Source organism: Mesitornis unicolor, unplaced genomic scaffold (assembly GCF_000695765.1).
Source record: "Mesitornis unicolor isolate BGI_N332 unplaced genomic scaffold, ASM69576v1 scaffold10069, whole genome shotgun sequence".
Lineage (NCBI taxonomy): Eukaryota > Metazoa > Chordata > Aves > Mesitornithiformes > Mesitornithidae > Mesitornis > Mesitornis unicolor.
This window is the reverse complement of record NW_010206535.1, coordinates 42,780-66,087: the sequence shown is the minus strand read 5'-3', so window position 1 is coordinate 66,087 and position 23,308 is coordinate 42,780. Positions and strand designations below refer to the sequence as shown.

The 23,308-nt window shown below is 43.1% G+C and overlaps 1 protein-coding gene across 1 annotated transcript; it reads right to left on the bottom strand.

Annotated features, from left to right (window-relative positions):
- Positions 1-3,293: 3,293 nt before the first annotated feature.
- Positions 3,294-14,710, bottom strand: LOC104546411 (cyclic AMP-responsive element-binding protein 5-like). The gene is made up of 5 exons (XM_010191796.1): positions 14,546-14,710; positions 11,487-11,810; positions 6,389-6,607; positions 5,272-5,380; positions 3,294-4,114 (listed from the first exon to the last, which is right to left on the bottom strand). Exons 1-5 carry the CDS (start codon positions 14,708-14,710, stop codon positions 3,951-3,953), a joined length of 981 nt encoding a protein of 326 aa, XP_010190098.1. The 3' UTR covers positions 3,294-3,950.
- Positions 14,711-23,308: the final 8,598 nt, after the last annotated feature.

Here is a 23,308-nt window from a genome sequence, read left to right as displayed (position 1 = left end):
ATATCAATTATTAATAAATACTTTATAAAATTCTATGTGAATACTAAATTAATAGATTCCTGTTTTAAAATTGCTTTGGTCCTCATGAATTTTCATAAATTCACTCTATATGCTTTTTTTAAAAAAAGGTATTAGCTGCTAAAAAGCACATTTTACCTAAACTAAGAGGCTAGTTTTCAACACTAAATATTGTTGCTTAAAAAAATATGAATCCTCAAAAGTTGGGCATTTGACAACAGTTATAGCTGGCTTGTTAGTTAACAGGACAGAGTCAGTTAACACACTAAATCCAGACGCACTGAGGCACTGAACCATTGACTTTCCACTATTCAGGAGATGGGCAGCAGACATTTAGCTTCATAGCAGGAATTAACTCCCAACAGCGTGAAATTCTCCATAAATCATCATCATCATCGTCGTCCTTATAAAACACACCATGATAGCACACAAACTACTTGTCTCCCACAGGCAGCGCTATGAATATGGCTTGCATAAATTGACTCAGGGAAAAGGGGGCTGGGGATGAAGGAACTGGATCACAGCATCGATTCTTTCCGATCAAAGTATTGCAGGTGTCCGTGGCTGAGATTTCCAACGGGTGACAGCAGATGCTGTCCACAGGAAGACCTCCTCGCTGCCCTGCTAGTGCCTGGGAAGTGGTCCGAGTTGTCCACCGGCAGCGGGACAGGGAGTGTCATGGAGCCCGGTGACGGGCTGCATTTGCCGGGCAGGAGGAAAGTGGAGCAGTCTCCAGTAGTAGATCGTGGAAAAGCAGGATTTCTCCTCGATGGAAAGAGCCCAGGAAGTGCATTTAGGAGTGACGTGCTTAGGAAGAGGCCGCTGCCACCGACAGCGCAGCAGAGGGACGTCTTGGGGACAGAGGGGCAGGGGCTTCTCCTGCAGCCCTTGATCAGGCAGCCCCCCCAGTGCCCAGCCGGACCGGCAGCTTGAGGAAAGGCTGCAGGGTCACTCCCCTGGAAAGCCAGAGCATTGTAATGTGGAAGTGAATCTGATGAATACTATAAGGTGCCTGGTACGGTTGGTCCTTTTACCGATGCTATAGCCGATATAAATATGCTGCATGTTGTCTTGGCCTGTGAACCTGCGACAGAGTTACAAGAAGCAATAGCAAATAGCTTTTCATCCTTTACTTATTTCCACATCACTAGCAAGGATTATACCTAAAGGCCAATAGTATAGAGAGGAGACATTTCATTGTAATTACACATTTAGGCCAACATGTGTGGTTGGCTTGCCTAGTTAGCATTAAAAAAAGAAATAATTGAGCTATATATAATACACATCAGTCAAACTGTCAGGTTGCTGAATTTAACAAAACTTAGGCAAGGTTTTTGTATTTTTTCTTTTTTTTTTTCTTTTTAATGTAGAGGCTTTCAGTTTAACAGCTAAATATTTTAATTGAGGAGACTGAATAAAATGAAGCTAAACCATAATTCTAGTGCAGTGTAGCTCAACTGGATATTCTAATATTACCAACAACTTTTTTATTTTTTTAATGTATTTAAGTGCTACCCATATGAGGAAAAGTTTTTTAAATTAACCCTGTGATGGCATTTTCTTTTTCATGGTGAATGATGAAATTCAGACACGGGAAATGCTTATTTGGTTGGGGTTTTTTTACACAGTGGATACTCAGCTGGAACATTTTGCTCAACTGCATATTTGAAAAAAGTTCCCTTGGGAGCTGTGATGAAGCAAAACCATTTAGCTATTACAACTGGAGGTTAAAAAAAATTATAGATTCAGTATTTAAAACACTTTAAAAGTATATGTTTGTCTAAAATATAATAGAAAATCCTTTATATTTGTATTTTTTCGTAATTTTTTTTTTGGTTCTTAGACTATATAATCAAGTCAAGATTTACACTGTACATTAAAAATCTTCTTCTTTTGAATGTATTTGCATAAATGGAAAGCGAGCTGTTAAAGAATACTGATAAAAAATTAGTTACCAAGATAAGAACTAATTTGGAAAGGAATGATCCCCAGAATTTTGCTTTCTCTTCCAGGCGGGCCCTGCTCCTTACAGTGCCTCACGCTTCGGTTGTTTCACTCTCCCTCCTGCATGGAGAAGAGCCACCCTTTTAAACTTCATAACTCCTCTAAAAACCAAAGATGCAGCCTTTGAGGAGGAGAACTTCACCTCAGAACAAAATGTGTGCAGGGCTAGAGGATTTGCCAGGAATAACGTGAATTAGCTTTTGCTTCTGAAAGATGCAGCTCAAAATGTTTGAACGTTTATCACCAGCTTGGAGCCCACTCCCTGGGTAAGCAGTGGGAGGTTTTGCCCACTGACAGACTTGAGAGCCAAATCAGGTCCCAGTGAACGGCAAGGCAGCGTAAATAACTGGCATCATCTCCATCTGATTTTCCCATCAATCACTGGAACCACTCAGGGATGCAAATCAACTGCGCTGAGGGGCAGGCTCAGAGTCCAAACAAAAACCTTAATTGTGGCATAAGGCTCTTTTCCAGACCCTCTTTGCTGGACTGAATTTTATCCAGAGTGCAGTGGGGTTTGCCATTCTTGCAGCTCTTTTTAGCGGCTGCATGCCTTCTAAAAATTATTTAGCGTCCTAATGAGACAATTCCTTACCTGCGGTAAACAGGCGTTAAGTGCCATTAAAGTCAGTGAAGCTACGCTACTGTCTGCCAGCTTGGGATTGGTCCATGGCTTAAAGGAATGCCTGCAGAGTGCAGGTCTTTCCTTGGGAATTAAAAATGGCATTTTTCCAACTGGTCAGAACTGTTACACTGATTTATTTCTCATTTATAGCCCGTGAAACCTGAGGCTGTTAGCTCTCGTTGCTAAAACAACGCAGCGGGGTTAGGGAACAGAATTTTTCTGAATTATTATATACTATATGGGTGTTTTTCTATGTTAACAACTGGCAGTGCAAAAGAATTGCTGTGATTCTCAGGTGTTGCTCGCTATGCCTGTACCGCACCACAGAAGCTTACAGGGCTGCTAGCATCAACACAGCTGGCTTTCAATTCTGCTTCACCTGGGGGTGCATTGCTTTTGCCTTTCGCTGTTTATTAAAAACACTAAATCAGGAGCATTTCTGGTCTTTAAAAGCCAAATGCTCAGTGCAGCCCAGCTGCGGGTGAGGAGCTAGTGAAAGCAGCGGCCATGCTGACAGTTTTTAGGTGGGTTTGAAGTTTTTGCTTGTTCATCACCGTTCTTCGAGAAAAGCAGAGGGAAGTGAGAAAGCCTTGAAATGAAAAAAAAAAAGGCAGGTAAAAAAAAAGCTGGAGGATGAAAAGGGTTTGGGAAGTGAAAAGGAAGGTGTAAGAAAAACTGGAGGAGAAGAAGGGCAGGGAAGGAAAGAGGCGCAAAGGGGGAGGGCTAAACAACAGAACGTGTTATTTGGGCTTGATTTTGTCCTGATAGCCACATCCTACATAACTGCTTTGAAAGAGGCTCTGAATGCAAGACAGAGTCTGCTGATAGCACAATGCTAACTCATTTTTTATTATGCTGTCAGCAGATGCCCTCTCTCTGTATTTATAGCCTAATTACTCCTAGTTACTTACATATGACTCTGTTTAATACTTTTCATACCTCACGTTGGCTAACAAGCTGCAGTTTAACACAACTCTGTATTTCTGAGGCTGCAGGCTAGATTGGTGAGAAGGAAACGTGACTATGTACAGAAACAGTTAGGTTTATAAACAAGTAATTGGTACCAAAAAAACTGGAGAAAGCACCAAAGCATTTCTCAAGCTGATAGCATATTAATTGCATAACTCCCTTTTATGTAACTAAGTATAAAAAGACATTTTTAATAACTATAAAAATGAAAGCCAGAGTCTTTCAAGAACTGAGGAATCTTCCAGGCTTGAGTTATGGTTGCAAATGTTCTTAGCACAGAGGACGCTTCGATACTGCTACCACGCTCCCCTAGCAAGTTTCTGACCAACCCCTTTTAAAGGATGGGGTTGATGTCTGTTCTGTGGCTGGCAAGCTGGGTGAGAGTGGAGCTGCCCACAACGTCGCTGACGGAGGAGGAGGTCGTGATGGTGTTGTGCTGGATGACCTGCTGCTGGGAGCACGCTGGGACCGGGCTGGCAGGAGGGCTGCTCTCAGGACCTGGGAAGGGGGTGAGGGCACAGAGACAACACACATTCATTTTGCCATCCGAGTAACAAGCCCAGGCTGGGTGACGCCCCTGGGAAAAGGATGTACCACTACGGCAGCAAAACTAAGAACCCAAGGCATGCACAAGTCCCAGGATGTCAAAATACACAGTTATCCAACACCCTCTGTCTTCTGATCTTCTGCAGGTTTTGGTATTTCTTTATTTTAAGCCAGCTTCTCTGATATCAACCTGACTTTAAGAGTTGGGACCTTGAAAAAAGCCCAAGACCTTAATGATTATGAAGCCAAAGTCGGGATAAAAGGTCTGGTATCTATAAAATCAGTTGGGATGTTTAAATGCTTTATTCACTCCAGCAGAAATCAAAATTAGAGTGCAATGCACTGCAGCACAGAAAATCTAATTCAAGCAACAGTTGATAGGCATGTAATGCAATTATGTATTTTTTGCTTTGAGTACTATTAAAGAACCAGATGCATAGTGATGCAGAGGAGACAGAAACGGGCTCTATTTTAAGAGAATGCTGCAATCTAGCAAATATTAACCCTGAGGCTCTTCTGAGCCATCCTAGAGCCAAGCAAAGAATTTGTCCCTAAATTACCACTCTCATAAAATGCATCAGCTAGACAGAATTGATTCAACATTTCCGTGAGATGAGAATTATTATTTTTTTAAATGAAAGATAAGAGTTAAAAAAGAGTTAACAAACCTTGAAAACCTGCGCCACGCCTGGTCTGCGCCAGTGTCAGAGCACAGCACCATTTTCGCTGGAGGGGACTGTAATGTTTTCCTTTTTAACTTTCCTTTTGAGAGATATTTAAAGGTTCTGGCAGCACTGCACCCAGGAGGACTCTTGCAGGTTTGGAGCTGTGAGTTCAAGCGGGATCCTCCACAGGGGAGCGAGCGTCCATCCGTGTGCATCTCCTTGCAGAAGGGAGGGGTGGGCAAGGCTAGCTCTGCTGTGTGGGATGCGAACCAGGGCTTTTTTGGGTTTTGGATAAATAGGGGTACGAGATCGGATGGCTCGATGATGTTTGAGAAGACAGGTTCAAGTGATAACATGGCCAAGAAGGGGTTCTGGAGGGAAGAATTAGGAACTTTGCTTGACTGTGAGGAGTGTGCAGACAGTGCAAACATATCAGCTACTTACTTAGATATCCTTGCGATTCTTTCTGCATAGCTGTTATCGGACAGTCTTTATGTGTTAGCAATAACTGTTTCAGCTGTGCTACCTCATTTTTCAGCATGGAAACTTCGTTCTAGAAAAGAAAGAGAGGGTTTGGTTTGCGACAAAGCTTAAACCAGGCTCTTCTGCAAAGTGTAAACCCAAGGATGCAGACACTGCACCACAACTTCAGAAGAACTGAGCAAAAATGGCACTCGGTGCTTGAGTGCTGGGTTTATGCTAACGTCCGTGACATTGTTTTATAACTTCTTCTAAAGGCAATTTGACTTCCAGATTTAATGACAAACTGAGAAGCAAACTAACCCTTCATAGCCCCAGAGATACTTTAGGCAGTGTTTTAATCTGCTCGGGAAATACTCTGGCTCTTCACATCAGTACAGGGGGCCAGATCAGTGAGGGGAAATGGCAGCCCACTGTGCTGTGCAGTGTAGTGGCAGGGTTGCTGTCACCTACAGCATGGCTCCTACATTTCTGCTATAGCCAGCACCTGGGTGCTGCTCACACCTCTGTGTTTCGGGGAAGTGCCATTACACAAATGGTTTTTCTGTTCTTGGCACCATGCACACACACATCTGGATGAGGCAGAAGTACTGTGCCCACTGTAAGAAGGGCACCACTATAAGAAAGGCTTTTATTGTATTAATTCAGGGTATTTTCATCCAACCACTTGTTTCCTTACTGGTACACTGATCTATTTGCAGTCCTATCTCCCTGGCTTTGAATGGGGGTTTAGCTACATGCCCTGCTCTGAAGAAGTCTTTTACAGCTGTGTTAATGGCACTTTCAAAACAAATCCCCGCAAAAAGCAGTGACAAGAAAAGAAAATAAATACAACTCCGTCTAGTGAAGGCTTCTAAATCCCAAGACAACTTTTTCCTGGCTTATCCCACTAAAATGCAATTATTTCTTTAATTGAAGCACACACATCTTGATTAATCGACTTTGATTATGCCTGTGCCCCTGCTAGGAGCCAGCTGTGTGGGGGCAGCCTCGAAGGTGGCGAAGGCCCGGCGGTACTGCCAGCCCCTCAGAGCACAAAGAGCCCCTCTGTGTCCTCGGGGGCGCAGACAGTGGCTCGCACCTGAAGCTGCATGTTTGTCTGGGTGAGCTCTTCTGCTTTCTTTTCCAGTGACATCACCCAGACCTTCCTCTTCTGTCTGCAGCGTGTGGCGGCAGCTCGGTTCCTTTCCAGAAATTTCCGCCTCCTCTCATCCGGGTCTTCGTCCACCACCCTCCCTCCGGTCGGGTGGGGCGGCTGTATCGTCTGCGTGGGCTGCATCTGCTGCGCCGCTGGCGAAACCTGGCAGGGGAGAAGAGGTTTGGCAGGGGGTAGTGAGGGAAGAAAGTTATGGAGGAGGATGCTGAAAGAGGAAGGGAAACCTCACATGCTCGTCCTGCTCCCTGTCGAGGTCTGCAATGGGCGCAAGTCAAGAAACTGCACCAGATGCCACTGAAATGAGCTGGTGGCAGATCCTTGCCATGGTCAAAGGGCAGATTTTTTTTTTAAATGATCCTTTGAATATTAGTAGGGAAAATATTTTTCCCCTTACGGTTATTACAAACATTTCACTTAGGTACTTTCTCTGCCACCACCTATTTCAAACCTGAGATGTCAAGTTTCTCTCAGTAACAGTTTCAATCAAAGCAGAGGACTGCAGGGCCCTTATTTCTGTCTCTCTCTCTCTTTTTTTTTCCCAATTGCCTCCAAAATTTTGGAACATTTCTATTTCACAGGCTCCTCTATCTCCGTCTCATGCTTTACCACCTTTGGAGATGGGAGCTGGGAAGCTGCGGGCTGGGATTGTGCAAGGCCAGGAGACCTTGGTGCCCCTCAGCCGGGGGCAAAAGAAAGGATTTAGGTACCTGTGTTTCAGAACAACAAAATTTGCATTTTGGTATCCTTGCACTGTGGGGACAAGGGATATTCCTCTTCTCAGGTGTTTTTGTTTGACCCCTGTGGATGCTGTATTCCCTCTTTTTCAGCAGCCTGACAGCAGAGGCACACTGCATCTAGTTCTACTGCTATGAAACTATAGAAAAGTAAGTGTTTATGTTTCTTGATGCTGCCACAGGGCTCTGGATTGTGCTTGGGGCTCCGGAGCCCATCCCAGGGCTCCCATTGCTCATCCCCAGCGGGAGCCGCTGATGCTGCTCACATTGCTCCCTCTGTTCCGGCACAGTCTGGAACAGTCTGGAAACCTGAACTGTTGACTCAAAATGAACCCTCTTGTTCTGGCAAAGGCTCAAACCTCCAAGGTGCTTCCTTTTGACTCCAGGGAGTGGACGTACTCAGCGCTTTGTCAGACTGAGCCCTGAATTTCAATTGCGGCAATTAACATATGTTTGCCTAACACCTCTGTCTGTCTCAATTAAAATGATACTATCGTCTTGCGAGATCGCTTTTCTGTCTAGAATCTTACCACAAACTGCAAATAAGAGTTTGCTCCCTCCCCTAGCTGACTTGTGTCCATTAAAGTGGCAATTTTAAGTGTAATTATTCTGTGCATCTGATAACTCTTTTTCCATAAAGCCAAACTTATTCCCAGCTTTATGTTGCACAGTCAGGGAATCTCTCTCGCAGGAGCAGAAAAACGTTTTTAAAAAATAACCGTCTAAAAATAAAAAAAACCACCCTGCACATTCTGACTGATTTTTAACATTTCAGTTGTATTCAGTCCATATGTTCACTGGTAAAAATCTCCAACCCTCTGTCCACACCGGGGCTTGGAGTCCCAGGGCTACGGCAGCTACCACTGTACCAGCATTTCCAGTGCCATGCAGGATCACCAGCCAGCACCACACAGGATCCCCGGCTGCTGTCCCTCTCCCTGCTAGCATCCCCAGTGCCACACAGGATCACCAGCCAGCACCACACAGGACTGCAGGCAGCTGTCCCTGTTCCTGCCAGCATCCCCAGGCTGCCTCCGGGAGATGACTGCCGAGGGATGCCAGCTGCTTCCCGCTCACTGGGGCCAGGCATGCTGCCTCTTTAGCAAGATGTCTGAGCGCAGAGGCCTCAGAGAGGGCTTTTAATGTCAACATCTCATCAAAGGCCTTTCATTTTCTCACATACAACACCTTTCAGGACTTCAGAGATCTGTTATTTATGTTTCTGGACACCAAACACTTTCCTTATCCCACTTCCCTCCTTTTCCATCCAGCATTGAAAATTCTTGTTAACTCTCTCAGTGGGGTCTGCTACACAGGCAGAAAAAGGTAGCTATAGATTTCTTTTTTCCTCTTTCCCCTGATATGGTAATCTTCTCCTGAAAACCTAGTGAGTCATTTTGTTTTCAGGATGTAGCAGTCAGTCTTTGGGCAGTCAGAGCACTTTTTCAGAACAACAGAATCTTCTCTCCATCTCTGTCAGATATTAATTGCGAAGGTTACCATTACATCACTAATAATGAACTGACTCTTACTAGATAGCTCTTAACTCTGAAATCTGTTAGGCTCTACCTCAGTAACTGTCTAAGCATCATTCTCTTGCAGGATTTTGCTGCCCTGCCTAGGACATACATGGTCTGATAAGAAAGACAATGAACATATATTAAAATTGAGGTTAATATGTATTTTTAGAGGATACTAATCACATACCCATATTGAAGACAAATGCAGGACAGCTAACAGAATGAAACAACATCCAAGCCCCTACTCTAGCAAGTTTGATAAGAAGAAAACTTCATGGGACCAACACAAGAATAAAAGTATCATTTTTGTAGTAGTTGAGGCAACACAGGTACAACTTGATAAAATCTCTCTCTTTCTCAGAAAGATATCTATAAGAAGATGATTTCTACTTTTATCCTTCATCCACTACTTCTGTCTTTGCAGCTAACCACAAAACTAATACCCATTCGCTCATTCTAGGAAAGCATAATTCATTGGGCTCCTGTGTATCAAAATGGTAGCTGAAAAGCATGGATTGAATTCTGACATTACAGAAGGGTGTAATGTAGACTAACAACAGTTTTGGCATGGCTCACAGTGGTGTGGACCATGCTGTCATTTGGCAGGTGGCTTGGAACAGAAGCGTTTGGCTCAGAAGAATAAGGAAGTTAATAATTAGTAAAATGCACCATAAAATTAATGTCTGCTGGAGAAATCTGACCACCAAAGAGGCCATTACCATGGGGACTATGGATAAGCTTAGAAAGTAATAACCATGAGATTACTACTCAGCAAACCCTTCTTTTCTCCCCACTAATGCATCTGTTCAGAAATCACTATTGCCTTTGCACCATGGGAGTAGCTGAGCAGCAAGAGCTCTGCTGCTTGGGGAAGCCGCTGACCATAGGAGTCCTGCTCAGCCTCGTCAGCATCACTCTCCATTCCTATCCTCTTGGTGACACTTGCACCTATGGTGAAGACCTCCTTGATCTCTGATGGGAGAGCATGTAAGTTAAGAGGAAGAGGTGGCTGCAGCACACTGCCTTATTGGCTGATGTCTTATCCTTAAACCTGGGAGGTTTGTTTTCTCTTGTAGCTGTTTTCTCCTCAGCTAATACGTGATATGGATGTTTTGCAGCAGTGCTCCATACTGTGGTATCAGATTCCTTCACCTGCATTAACATGTTTATCCTCCCTGCCCCTCGGTGAGGTGTCAGTACTATTACCCTTGTTTTAAAAGCCTCAGATAGGTTAAGTGACTTCCTCCATCTCATCCATGGAGTTCTCAGTCTGCTGAGCACAGCTTCATCCTTACTCTCTCATGGATCTCCAAGACAGCCATCAGGTTACTTTTGGTTTCTCTGTTATGAGATAATGCCATTTTATTGGAGTTTTTAAACAACTCCAAGGAAAATAATTCATTAACAGATGGGATAATAATTGAATTCACAACGTGAAAACTTAGGAGAGCTCTGGACATCTTTTCACAGGGGAATCTGTTGTTCTCTTATTTAGATTGTTTCTCTAAAGCTGACAATTCATTTTACATTAGCAAATGCTTTAGGGAAATCCCACGTGCTTGCAGCCTCTGCAATAATAAAGCTAGATGTTAGTAAATAGTTAATGTTGTGGGACACTGGGATATCAGCCAAATCATCTCATTTTCTTTAATGTTTTCTAAGAGCTTGTCTGAAAGGTATTTGCAAGGAACAAGATTGAACTTCACAGATTGAACTTCTTATGGCTGGCACTCCTCTTTGTCCTCATTCTATGTACTGCCCATGTGTCCTCCTTAAATTTGCTCCCCTGACCTGACATGTTACAGTCACTGCCCCCAGAGCTTTATTTATTTTCCTGATGCAGAAGCCTATAATCTCAAGACATTAATAGAATTCCTCTTCAAAATGACTCTGCTACAGTCTGTGCTCACTAGTTCATTAGTTCACAAAACATTCAGTTCAGGTATTGAATGATCCAAATTGCTGAAGCCAACATACCTGCTCCAAAAATTGAGACCTCCATCTCCTTCAATGGAGACTTTCACTGAGTTCTCATCACCTGAATCCTAATCAAAATTGCCTTCCTGGTTTAAACCTCTCTCCTTGGACTGGCTTCACCATCTTTTTCTCCTGACCAACTATTGTCTGCAGTCTCAACTAATCTTGGCTTTCTCTCATACTCTGCAGCTGGGGGCTGCTATCCACAGGGTCTGGATCCTTTCTTCTTTTCCTCTCAGCCAGTGTATCTTACCTTAAAACTACCTCTACTATCTCCAGTCTTGACAGGAAATAAATAGCTACTTAGGTTCGTTGCCGTTATTTATGTACACACACTTCTTGCTCTGAGTATGCACATGAAATGCCATTTTACTTCACTAAAGATGGTACTATTTATTTCTGCAGGTAGAACCATAAAGCTCTTTAAATCTTGTCCTGAGAAGTTTAGGTTCAAGCACATTAAGCAACATATATAATATGCTAATCTCTGTAATATATCTTGTCCACAAAAGCATATGTAGCAATTTGCAGCGCTCGGAGCCCTAAAAAACCTTGGAGCTCCTTATAAAGTATTACAAATGTCTAGCGAATTTAGCAACAAAACAAGCTGTTGCTTTACTCCATTTTCTGCATAAAGCTTGTGCTTCTACACCACTGGTAGCAGACATTTATGAGTAGCCCAGGGGGCTTGTATCTAACAAGACACGTGTGCAATAAGAAACAACACAGGGATTGGGCTTCAACTTCACGTAACAGCAAAACCCAGTGATGCAGCATGGCATGAAGGTCTACCTGTGCTTGTCCGCCTGAGTGCAGCGGGGGGTGCGACGAGGTCTGGTGATGTGCCTGGTGTGCGTGGAGGTGCGAGTGGGAGTGGTGGTGGGGATGGTTCTGCTGGTGGTGAGGCTGAGGGTGAGGATGATGTGCTGGATGCTGGTGCTGATGGGGATATGAGTGATGAGGTGGCAGCGTCTGGTGCTGATGAGGATGTGAGTGCATATGGTGGTGTGGCGTCTGGTCCTGCCGCGAGCTCATCATTTCCATCATGTGGCCCATGGTGTTCATATTCCCGTTGGACATGGCGGCAGGATGATGAGTCAGCGCTGCCTTCAGTCTCTGCAACAGAACAAGGCAGAAAATTCAACATTCATATGTGATGATCTCAGCGATCAAAATACAATTTCTGCTCTTGCAGAAACGGTGCCTTGCCCTGTGCTTTGAGATTTATTTAGGGTTTTTCTTGCTGTTCCCTGGATAAAAGACATCTTAATTCAGCTTGAGAAAGAACATGTTTTTGGGCTCTAATCTAATTTTCCACTATAAATATGTAAAGATATAAACATCTGAACTGAAATTTAACAGTTACACACTTCCTACTGTGCTGCTGAGGAAAAATAACTGGCTCTTATCCTTCTCTGTTTGGCCAGCTCAGTAGTATCAGCTTCACCAAGCTTGTATTCTTGCAACTTTTACAAAGCAAGGTCTGATTAAAATAAAGATGACACAAAGTTCCTCTCTTGTTTTTACTACAGATATTATTTAAAGGACTCATTCATAAATATATTTACATGTTTTTCAAATTCAGGCTCAAAAATGCTCTACAGTTGTACTAGCACCCATGATTTCCTTCATCAGAAATATGGGAAAATAATGAGGGTGATCTCAAATGGATCCTCTTTCTTTGCTGGGAAGTTCAACCATCTGCTGTGCTGTTATCACATGCTAATCCCTCTCCCTGTTTTGTACTCCTCATGTTTTGTATTATCATTGGATTGGGCCCTGGTGTCCTGTCCAGGGCAAAACTCTGCTTAACATCAACAGGATTCAGTCACTTTTACCTGAACGCCTGAACCAAAGGACAATTGGAAGCGCTGCCACATTTTGGCCTGCAGGATAGGGCCCTTGTGTACTAAAGTTACAGCTGAAATACAGAATAAAAAAGGTTCCCTTTCAGTGCAATTACAGGGTCATCCCAAAGCTGTGAGCTGTACTGGCATACAGGCACCTCACTGGTGTCATCCTCCCCTTGGACTACTGAAATCATCAGCGTCCTAAAAGAGTGTGCCAAAGGTAGAGCCTGACAGATGTCAAGTAGAAGAAGGGCTCCTTCCAAATCCACAGAAACCTTCATGGTTTTGCATCTTGCTCCATGAAGAACATTCTTTACAGGTGGCCACCCAAGACCTCCTCACTTCTTTTCATTTTTAAGAAGTCAGTGTAAGCTTGGATTACTCTCACTAATGCAAATAATTAGCAGAAAAAGGTAAGATAGAAATGGAAGGAAGGAGGTCCATGGTATAATTTGATGCCAGACTAGCATGATCTGAATATCCCATCATTATGCAGCCACAGGATATAATGGCTAGCAGTTAGCTCTTCAGTAAGAGATGCCACCTATAGGACAGCCAGCAAGAAACAGTGGTGATACAAGGAAGAGAGTTGTGCCTTTCCGCATAGCACTATCTGTGGGTCACAGATGAAGGTTAGAAGATCCTACAAGCCAATGTGGCTAAAATCTGCCAGTGGAGGAGCAATCACCAGATTGAACTGCATTTTATTCTTGTCTTTAAAGCAAAGAGAGTGACTGCCAGGATACTCAGAACCTATAGACAGGAATTTCAATTTACTTTATATTGAAATAACATCTGTCTGTGCCACTTCACTGCAAGGCCACAGATAAAGGCTCCTGTGTTCAAAGCTGCTACCCTATTGTGTTTGTGCACCTGGGAGTGAGGAAGAAACAAATTCTTCAGCAGAAAAAAAGAGGAAAATATTAGAGGAAAAATATTGTTGTGGAAGGCAAAAAGAAGTAACAGGGTCAATTCGAAGTATCATCCTCAAATTTTTGTATCCCATATGTTTCTGCAGACTTCATGAAGGTCATTCCACTGAGACACTCTAACAGATCTGTTGATCCAAATTTTGTGGCTTATTTCACCAATGATCAATTGGCTGAACAAGACTTCAAAAAAAAAAAAGAAAAAATATACATTTGCAAAACACATCAATGCCTCAGTCTGCATGAAGAAAAACTAGACTGATGACTTTTAAGGATCTTCCTTAAGAAAGTCTATCAAACACAACTACACTACACCATGTGGTCACAACCTGATGATCTTCTCAAAAAGAGACCGAGGCAACTATGGCAGCAAGGTTTAATACCTCCTTCCCTATCTCTAAAGTCAGAACAGAGCTCAATGCAACATCGGTATCAAAAACCCATCCTGGGTATAAAATAGAGGATTTGAGCAGCTGTTGTCCCTAAGGTTTCCAAATTCAAGCGCTACCCTAGTTACTGCAAGGAGCTCTTCATAAAGCTCAGAATAACTGGTGTTACCCAGGAGTGTATTAGGAAAAATATGGAAAACAACACATGAACAAGTCATGTCATTCTGCATGTCATTCTTCTTTGAAACTTGCTAAAATCTCTTTCATGGGGCCGAGCCACCACACAGATCTAAGCCAAAGCACCAACAAAAGCTGTTGTAACTTTGTTTTCTGAATCAAAATGCAAAAAAAACCAAACCCAAAAACCCCCAAGCTCTCACTAGCCAGCAGTTTTGTGTGATGAATACCTAACAAAATTTACTAATGCTGTATTTATCAAAGACCTCTGAAGCTGGACTACAGTGTGTCATATTCTAAACTGCAGACTTTCAAAGCCAAGTAAAAAAAGGAGGGAAAAACTGAATCTGTGAATAAACTTTTTTTTTTTCAGCTGTAAAAACGGTGGCTTATTAGTGTGGCGTGACTTCAAGGAGAATAAATTATTTTGTTTTCTTTCCATAGCCCCTTCTACCACATCCATTTATTTGAGATAGCAAATCAAGAGAGACAGTGAGAGGTCTGACATGCAGCTGGTTCCAGTCAATAGGGGTCATTTCCATTTGGTCTGTGTATTTTACAAGCTCCTTGTTCACTGTTCCCGATGGGAGGGTGGGCCAGCTGTCCTGGATCCCAGTCCTGGTAAGAAACCAGCTCTCTACCTCATCCTGTCCCAGCACAGCAGCAGCCATTGCCCGCTCCTCACCTCCCTTTAAGGTTGCGCTTGGATCAGCTCTGCAGCACACGCACCCAGAGCAACGTTTACTTTTCATTAACCAGTCACTGGTGCCCATCTGAAACATCTGGGGAATGAGAAACCTTTATTTTTCCGTTTGGTCTTCAGCGAGATCAATTGTTTTGGACGTTTTAGTTAGAGCACAGAGGGGGAGAAATTAAAACTTGATGAACTCTTTGCATTGAGTATGTGTAGAGCTGGAAGGGCAGGGCAGGCTGCTTTTCTGTTATTGTTCTTTTTATGTGAGCTAATTGCAAGCAGCTGTTTTAGTTTAGCATCAAATAAAATGTGATGGCATCAAAATTGAGCTTACTGGACTGACTGCAACAGCAAATCCCATCTAGAATGAAATTATGAGCCAGGACCTGATCCTGCAGCCACTCAGGTTTTCAGGAACGGTGTGACTGACTTCATGAGAGCCAGCAAGTATCTGGCAGTTCACAAACTGGGACTGAAACAGAGGACTCTGCGCAGATCCGCTCTCACACAAAAAAATTAGAGTAAATCTGCTAACCTCAGTGGCAGTGTTTTTTAGGGCACAATCCCACTTCTCTCCTTTCTATGGGGCAATTTTCAAAAAAACCTCGAGGTCCCCCTCAAGCCAAGAGGAAATGCAGGGGGCTCATCTTACCTGGGTTTTAGCCCTTAGTGAATATTTTTATAATTCCATCAAAGTAACATAGCGACCAACATCAGTTACAGCTGATTTCTACTCAGTCATAACATTTCCATCAATGGCTGTTACTGACACATACATAAGAAATTGTTTCACAGAGAACAGCCTGCTTTGCCTCTGATGGAGTGAAGCAAGAAAATTCACTTTCGATCCTACAGGAAGCTAGAAGCACATAAACTCCCATCTTTCATGCTTTGGAGGAAATAGAAACAGTTGATATTAATGTATTAGGGGATATAGAGTGTTGTGTTCCCTGTACCATTGCTCATGGTAATGCTCCTAACTGGCGTATTTACTCTGAAGCCACCCCAACAAATGTCATATGAAGTCAGCACCTCAGAGAAGTTATCATTGAACCTGGAATACTGGGGATGTTTTTGGAAAGGGTTTTCACAGTGTTTCCTCCACCTAAAGCCTGACATCACGGTGCAGTGAATTGCTTGATGTTTCTTTATATCAACACAGATAATAATTTATTCGCTGAACATCTTCGGGCAAACCCTAAGTCTGCCAAAAATGAGCTAGAAGCATTTGAGATCTTGAATGGAAAACAGTATCAGCTTCCCTAACGCTTCTGCAGTTCAGGACCTTGCTGCTTTCTAATTTTTCTCAAGGTTTTTCAGTATTGCCTTGAGTTTTGCCCCACATTTTTTCCCCAAAATTGATATTGAAAAATAGCCAGCATTTTTTTCAGTTTACTAGAAGGAAAAAAAAAAAAGCCAAAAACCTTTAAATTTGGAGGTTGCTTTTCCCACAACAAAAAACTCATATAATTTTAGGGTTTTATATGTATATAAATATTTATAATATTTATAGCATGTTATATTTATAGTACAACAGGCTATAAATATTACATTACATGCTTTAATCTGTATATTACAATAAACTACAACTTTCTCCCATTTATTTCTCAGTTGAGAAATGAAAAAAATCTCCAATTTTACAGTTGCTATTACCTGAGTGGTCTGTGCTCACATGAAACAATAAGCTATTATATCATCCAGCTGAATTTTTAGGTTGGGACAGACATGCTGTTCTGGTTTGGAATAGGACTGAACTGTTCTGAATAACTATGCATTGCTGCACTCAGAAAAAACTCTCTTCCCCTTCTGGTCTGCATGCCCAAATACCAGTAAATGAGAGAGGAGACAAGACCAGCTGTAGTATCAGCTTAATGTCTGGTATATTCTTATCAGGAGATTATATCAGGCCCCTGCAGGCCCATGGAATATGATCTCAAAGACATTTTCTTGCACTAGTGCCTGTGATTCTAGTCCCTATTATACAAGGGTGTTATAAGTTCCCTGCAGGGGACAGAAGAGACTACAGAGGCATTGGAAATTAAAAAAAAAATTAAATTAAAAAAATACAGATATCAAGCATCCTCACACATCTGCAATTAGGTAGCAACCTCAAAAAATCTTGATTAGCCAAATTTCATGGCAAGCATACCATTGATTTCAGTGGCTCTAATATTGTTTTCTCATTCATGATGGTCAAGTTTTCTTTATATACAAGTGCTTCTCTCATCAGCATACCCAAGAAGCTAAAGCTGAGAACAGAACTTCACCCAGCGTATTTCATAGCATCACACTGAATTTTATCCTTCCCTCCAACTACGACTGCGATGAGAGAACTTAAGCGTAAATGTCACTCAGGTCTTTTATAGTTGGCTGCTTACAAGCATTTCACAGTGTAAATAACAGAAATCACTCTTTGCAAATGTTCCACTCGCATTCATAAAAGCAAATTGGAGGTGATTCATCTCCACCCAGTAAGTGAGCGGCAGATACTTAAGAGAATCTGCACATTTCGGAGACCAGCAATTAGAAAGTCTCTGATGCCACATTGAATCTTGCTCCTACATTTCTTGTGCAATAAAATACAGTCCTCCATACTGACTGAAGCAGTGAGAGGTGTGCAAAGGACGTGAAATCTAGAACTGAAGTGACACATTACACTAATGTAAAGAGAAAAGGGGGATGCATTTAATTCACAACTCGCCAGTAAACAGTGCCAAACTGCTAATCTTCTAATTATTCTCAGGCTGTTTGGCAAATCTGAATTATACTTCTCCCTTCCTTTGTGCTTTCTTCCCTACTTAGTCGGATTTTGTAACAATGTGAACAATGGATCGCCATCCAGCCTTCAGCGCAGCTCAGCCTCTAATGAAAACAACGAATTTGCTCCCTTGTCCTTCCAAGCACAAACAGAAATAAACTTGAGCAGAAAGCAGCAAGAATCAACTGCAAACAATCACAGCGGCAATAAAAGTAATGGACATCACGCTGCTCAAGGACGGGTCAGCCACAGGAACTGCTTCACTGTCCCTGAACTCAGGGCACGGAGGACCTCCGAGCAGCCACGCTTGCCGGTGACATCAGTCGCAGTGACACCTCTCCGGACGGCTGCCAGTTTTAGGTAATACAATGCAGGTGGCAGCCAGAGTGGCCCAAGGGTACACTGCCAAAACTGCCATCCTCTGGTGACAGCATTTCACTGGGAACGGCCACAGTGCCAGGGACAGCAGAAAAACACGAGTGAGTCTACATCTCATCTCCACCCTGCAATTTCCTTCTGTTCATCTCACAGCACCTTGCAGAGGAGATAAGCATCCTTACTCTTGTGCAATGCCCCACCTGTTACAGGATTAGAAAGAAGAATACCAAATTCTCCATTCCTATTCTACACACATTTTTAATGACCAAGTAAATCAAGATACACTGAAAGTACGGTTTGTGCTTCTCACTATATACTATTTCTTGCATGAATCATTTCTCAATGCAGTGTTAAACAACTGGATTTGATTTTGCCCAGGAGTCAGGAAATGTAAAGTTCAAAGAATCAAACCCCTAAGTCCCATCAAGTCTAAGTCAATCCCTGCATGTGTGTCCATGACAAGGGATATTTAATTATGTAAACACACAACAGACAGCAATGTGATTTATTACTGGCAAACGGTGTCATATAATTTCAACATACAATACCAACGGAAGGATCCAAAAAATACAACCAACTTCTGCCTGATTTCTCCTCTGTGTGCCAGAGTCCAAAAACAAAGCTGCTACTTAGCTGCTACCTACCCCTGGAGAGGCAGGTTCCTGACAACAAAATGTCTGACACTTAGGGGATTAATTGCCTGTGCCTGCTATCAGTGGGCAGGCACATAACTAATTGCCATCCTAATTCTCCAAATAGATCATTTTTGCTTAGTTACTCTGCCAGATTCATCTGTGGGATATTCCCATGCATGCTACATTGTCACTTGTGGAAAACATAGAAAAGGGCAATAAAATCACTCAATGTTACTAGCACCCTGCAAGGAAGTGAGAAAACTCAAGAGGACTTAAGTTTGTACTACCCATTTTCCAGATCTGTTCTCTAATTCCTGTATTACAGGCTCATTATATTTGGCTCATTCCTGAGCCAAAAGACCACAGGCTTTTTCTTCACATTGGACATAAAACACTTTGGCAAATTCTCTGACAAAGGGGCTGGAGCTCAGGACTTTCCTCACTCCCACAAGCAAATGCTCTAATGAAGTTTCTAAAATCATGTTCCCATCTTCTAGTACAATGCCAGTGGGAAGTACTTGTACAGCACTTGCATTGCTATATATATAGACATATATATAGCTATATATATAAATATATATCTCTTGCCTGAGCATAAAATGAACATTTATGAATGTATTAAATGAGAAAAGTAAGAATTAATTTCAGAGGAAGTTTGGGGAATTTCCTATACAAGCCAGATACGGAGGAAATTCTAAAATCAGAGCACTCGTTAACACTGGAAAAAATGCTGTGGGTTTGGGTGCTTTAATCCGTACTCAAAGATCAGACGGGATTAGCACCGGAAAAATCTCTCTCTGCAGAATACTGCTCTGAAGCCTTGAGACCCCTTATGGAGTGACTCCAGTTTCTTGCTGAGGATGCAAGTTGCTTGCTTTCCTTTTCCCTCTCACAAACATAATATATACACCAAGGACATGAGAAAGGCAGGTTCAAAGTCTCTGTCTGTCAGAAGATTTCTGAGCTTTCATCGCCCACCTCTCACTAAGGCTGATTATGACTGAGTCATTCATATTCAAAGAAAAATGCCATCCAAGTACATAAAACTTGGGTGTAGTTTTTTTCCCTTCGCTGGTGTGATTTTTGAATACTCGTTTTTCCTGGATTAAACCCAGCACATGTAAAGGGCTACTCGCAAGCCAGAAATGGGATAAATGTGCACTTAAAAGTGCTTTCATTTCATCCCAGATGTGTGGTGCTCAAAGGCGTGTATACACACACACACACACACACACAGAGAGAGAGCCACTGAGTGCGCAGAGGATACGATCTGATCTGTAGATTCTGTTTCAAGATTATACCAACCAGACTCTGAAACGTAAAACCGAAGCCCTGACCACTTACAGCCATTAGGGAACCCAGGGCTCTTTGTGAAAGAGTATTGATGTTCATTAGCCTATTGGCCCGACTAGAGAATTCAATGCAGGTAATTAGACGTTGTCTCATTAGCACAGAGTTTCAGGTAAAGTTATTTTTCTCCTTTGTTTCTAAAGTTAAGTGATTCCTGAAACACTTTGAAAGCATTCATGGATTTCCTCCCCCCCCCCCCCGAAGAAATGACTTGAATTTAAAGTACAGTACAGGGACATATAAAATGAGACTGTTCTTATGGCTTATTTCACATCTTTTTAAAGCTGAATTCCAGCATTTGATTCCCAAAAATGAAAATAACACTTTAATTCAGCAGACAGCTTTCAATTACCTGCCTATGAAAACCTAGTGACTACTGACATTTTAAATACATGCACTCAGGTATGGCATGCAGTACATAGATACAAACCATAAAGAGTGTGAGCAGCTTCACTTAATGTCAGTTTTCACTGTTATAAAATAAATAAAATCTATGCTGAGAGTTATCTGCATAGATATATAGTGAATGTTCAACATCCAACATATATGTGTTGATATGTACTGTTGTATTACACCCTCATGCAAGGTCTCCTATGCCCTTCCACCTTTTCCCATATTAGCCCCCCAACTTAATCCCTTTGGCTGCTGCCCTCCACCGTGCCCACTTTGTTCTTCACTTGCAACGCCATCCCCTCCATCCGTATGCAGCTCGAGTTGCTGCCTTGTTTTTCACCACCTCGCGTGTATCAGCTGCTTTGAAAGAGCAGTGTCTTGGGTCAGACGCATTGAATTTCAAAGCCACTTGAGGCTCCAGGAACAGCAACATCTCAACCTCCTGCCAGATACCAGCTAGCTACTCTATCAGTGCCATGAGGCTTTTTAATACACTTCAGGATAGCTATGGTGTGAAACAAGAGATGAAAATAATCAAACCCCCAACTATTCTTTTTTATTGGAATTAGTGATTTGCACTACTAGGCTTTGCTTTTTGGTTGAAGGGGCTAGGAATGCATCCCCACAAACTTCCCATGGCTCAGCTGACAAGTAATGACTTACTAAAATGCAATTTATCAGCTGCTCACTCTCTTGCACATAGTATGCTTACTCTTTAGCAATACTGCTTTGCACAGCAACATGTCAGAGCAAACCAAAAAAAACCAACCTTCCCCAGGGAAGGGAAGGATGCTGCCTGCTTGGTAAGCCATTGACTCATCCTGCCATTTCTGGACAGCTGTGTTTGGCTTTCCTACAGCACGTACCACAGGATACAGAACAAATTTGCACAGGTCAGGGGGCCTGGCTGGACCCACAGTTGCAGTGGCTGTCACACGAGCAGGATTTCCTTTCCGGCACCAAGTGACAGGTATAGAGTATCCTGCCTTGCTCGATTGTGGACTCTTCCCTGCCCCTCCTGCCCAAGGGAAAGAGGGCAGAAATAACCACTTAAAGGCAAATTCCTGGCAGAGATGCCCTGACTGGAGACAGAAGGAGGCAGAATGGTTCACGGGTAGGGTAAGCATCCCCCATAGGGACAAGGTGACGCTTGACCCAGATACCAGGTACCAGAAGCAGCTGTCAGGACCACAGGAACTGGCAATTCCTGCACACCAGTTATCTGTCCATGCTCACTCTCCTTCACAGTATGGACAAGTCCTACCTACCTTTTTTTTTTTAATATTTCTTGTGTACTTCTACTGAGTGTGGGAGAAAGGCATAAATGCCGTCTTGTTTTGGTGCTTAACACATCTTCCTGTCTCCTCTCGCAGCCCTGTCGACAGCATTATCCATCTTCCTGACACCACCATTGTCTGATTCATTTGACATATGCACCAGAAAAAAAATGTCATGTTCTGCACAAGATCATAACGCTGTGATCTCATTCCCATCTCAGTCTCCTCAGTGACTCCACAGCACCTCCCATTTCTTGCTGCTTTAGAAAGAGAGGGACTGGAAAGCTTTTCTAGCAGTGTGCTCACTGGGAAACTTACAGAGTTTGCAGTGAGGGAAACCTGGCCAGCAAAGGCACACAAGTACTTTGGAAATCAAAGTAATGCAATAGAAACTTCAGCTATTTTCCTCCTACCTAGAGTGTGAAGCAGCAAAATCTTTCTCTTCTCCTGTTACTTAGGGCTGTTGAGGAACTCTAGGTAGACACGTTTTTTCCAAAAGGGAGCAGCACTTTGAGAGGTGATCGCATGGACTTCCTGACTGTATTATGGAAATCACCGCATCCTGTCCCATTTTTTTCCTTGTCTCCTCCTGTTCAGTTTCACCCCTTGTTGCCCCTTGTGTGTGGCTCCTGTCTTGGCCACTGCCTGCTGGCAACTGAGGCACAAGCAGTCTCACCCCAAACATATGCCCCCGTGCTCCCACAGCCTCGTCTCTTTTTCCCAGGGAATGTCAGCATCCCACCACTGCCTACAGCCTTAATAACCCATTAGCAGCCTGGCCAAATGAGTTACTCTCTCACGGCTACTTCTCTTTGGAGACCTGCCAAAGCAGAAAAGACAAGGGGCGAGGCGGGTGGAGGCCTACCAAACTGGGGGCTTGGGTGGTTGTGGGGGAAGGGGAAAGGGGGAGAAGAGTTGAGGCAGCTAATTTTTTCCCTGGGGTTGAAGCATTGACAGATAATTTATCACGCATTTTGATGATACTCCAGCTGGCAGGAAAAAGAGCTATCTGTTTATTAATTCAATTAGTCTGCTTATTTATCAGCAGAGGGTGAGAAGGTGCAGTCACAGGCCAAACTGTGTCAGTCTCAGACCGCCTGCTGTCAGGCTGAGAGGACGACCGGGAGTGGGAACATCCCACCCTGGCTGCTCCGGCCAGTGCACTCATCCCTGCATTACCTCAGGCCTCCCAAGGTAAGAAAATAAAAAATTAAAATAATAAATTTCACAGCACACATTATGCACATCAACAAATGTGCACGCCAGGCTTACAACCAGACCCATGCATCTTTGCTGCCACCATTTCAGTGCCCTAGAAGTATCTGTTACATCTGACATTCTGCCCAGAACTGATTTTTTAATTCATTGCAATGGATGAATACACTTTGAACTTCAAGTTCAATGGAGATAGTGTTCCCATCATCACAGCAATACAGTGTTAAGCTGCTGGAGTGGGTGGGAGAGGGCAAGCAAGGTGCTGCCCAGGTACCCACCAACATTTGGCATCTTTGAAAAGAGGATGTTTGTGAGGGAGGAAAAAAACAGAGGGGCAAAAAAAAGGCTGGCTTTGGAATGGCACAGAAGTGTCCTGAAATAGGAAAGTATTTTGAAGAGCTGGAATAGCAGTGAGGCTACAGCAAGGGCTCTCTTCTCCAACTGCAGGCAGGGTCAATACTGCTTTGGTTTTGGCCAGTGCCAGGTATTATTACCACATTCCTCTGACTCACCTTCAGTCTACCCTGCTCTGTCCACATCCCACTTCTTTGCTCTAAGGGGCTGCCTAT

Coding starts and splice junctions, on each gene's coding strand:
- LOC104546411 (XM_010191796.1), bottom strand. CDS start 14,710: ATGGCTGCTGCTGTGCTGGGACAGGATGAGGTAGAGAGCTGGTTTCTT. Junction 6,608..11,486: donor ACTCAGGCGGACAAGCACAG/GTAGACCTTCAT, acceptor CTCCCCTGCCAG/GTTTCGCCAGCGGCGCAGCA. Junction 4,115..5,271: donor AGAATCGCAAGGATATCTAA/GTAAGTAGCTGA, acceptor CCCCCTTCCCAG/GTCCTGAGAGCAGCCCTCCT.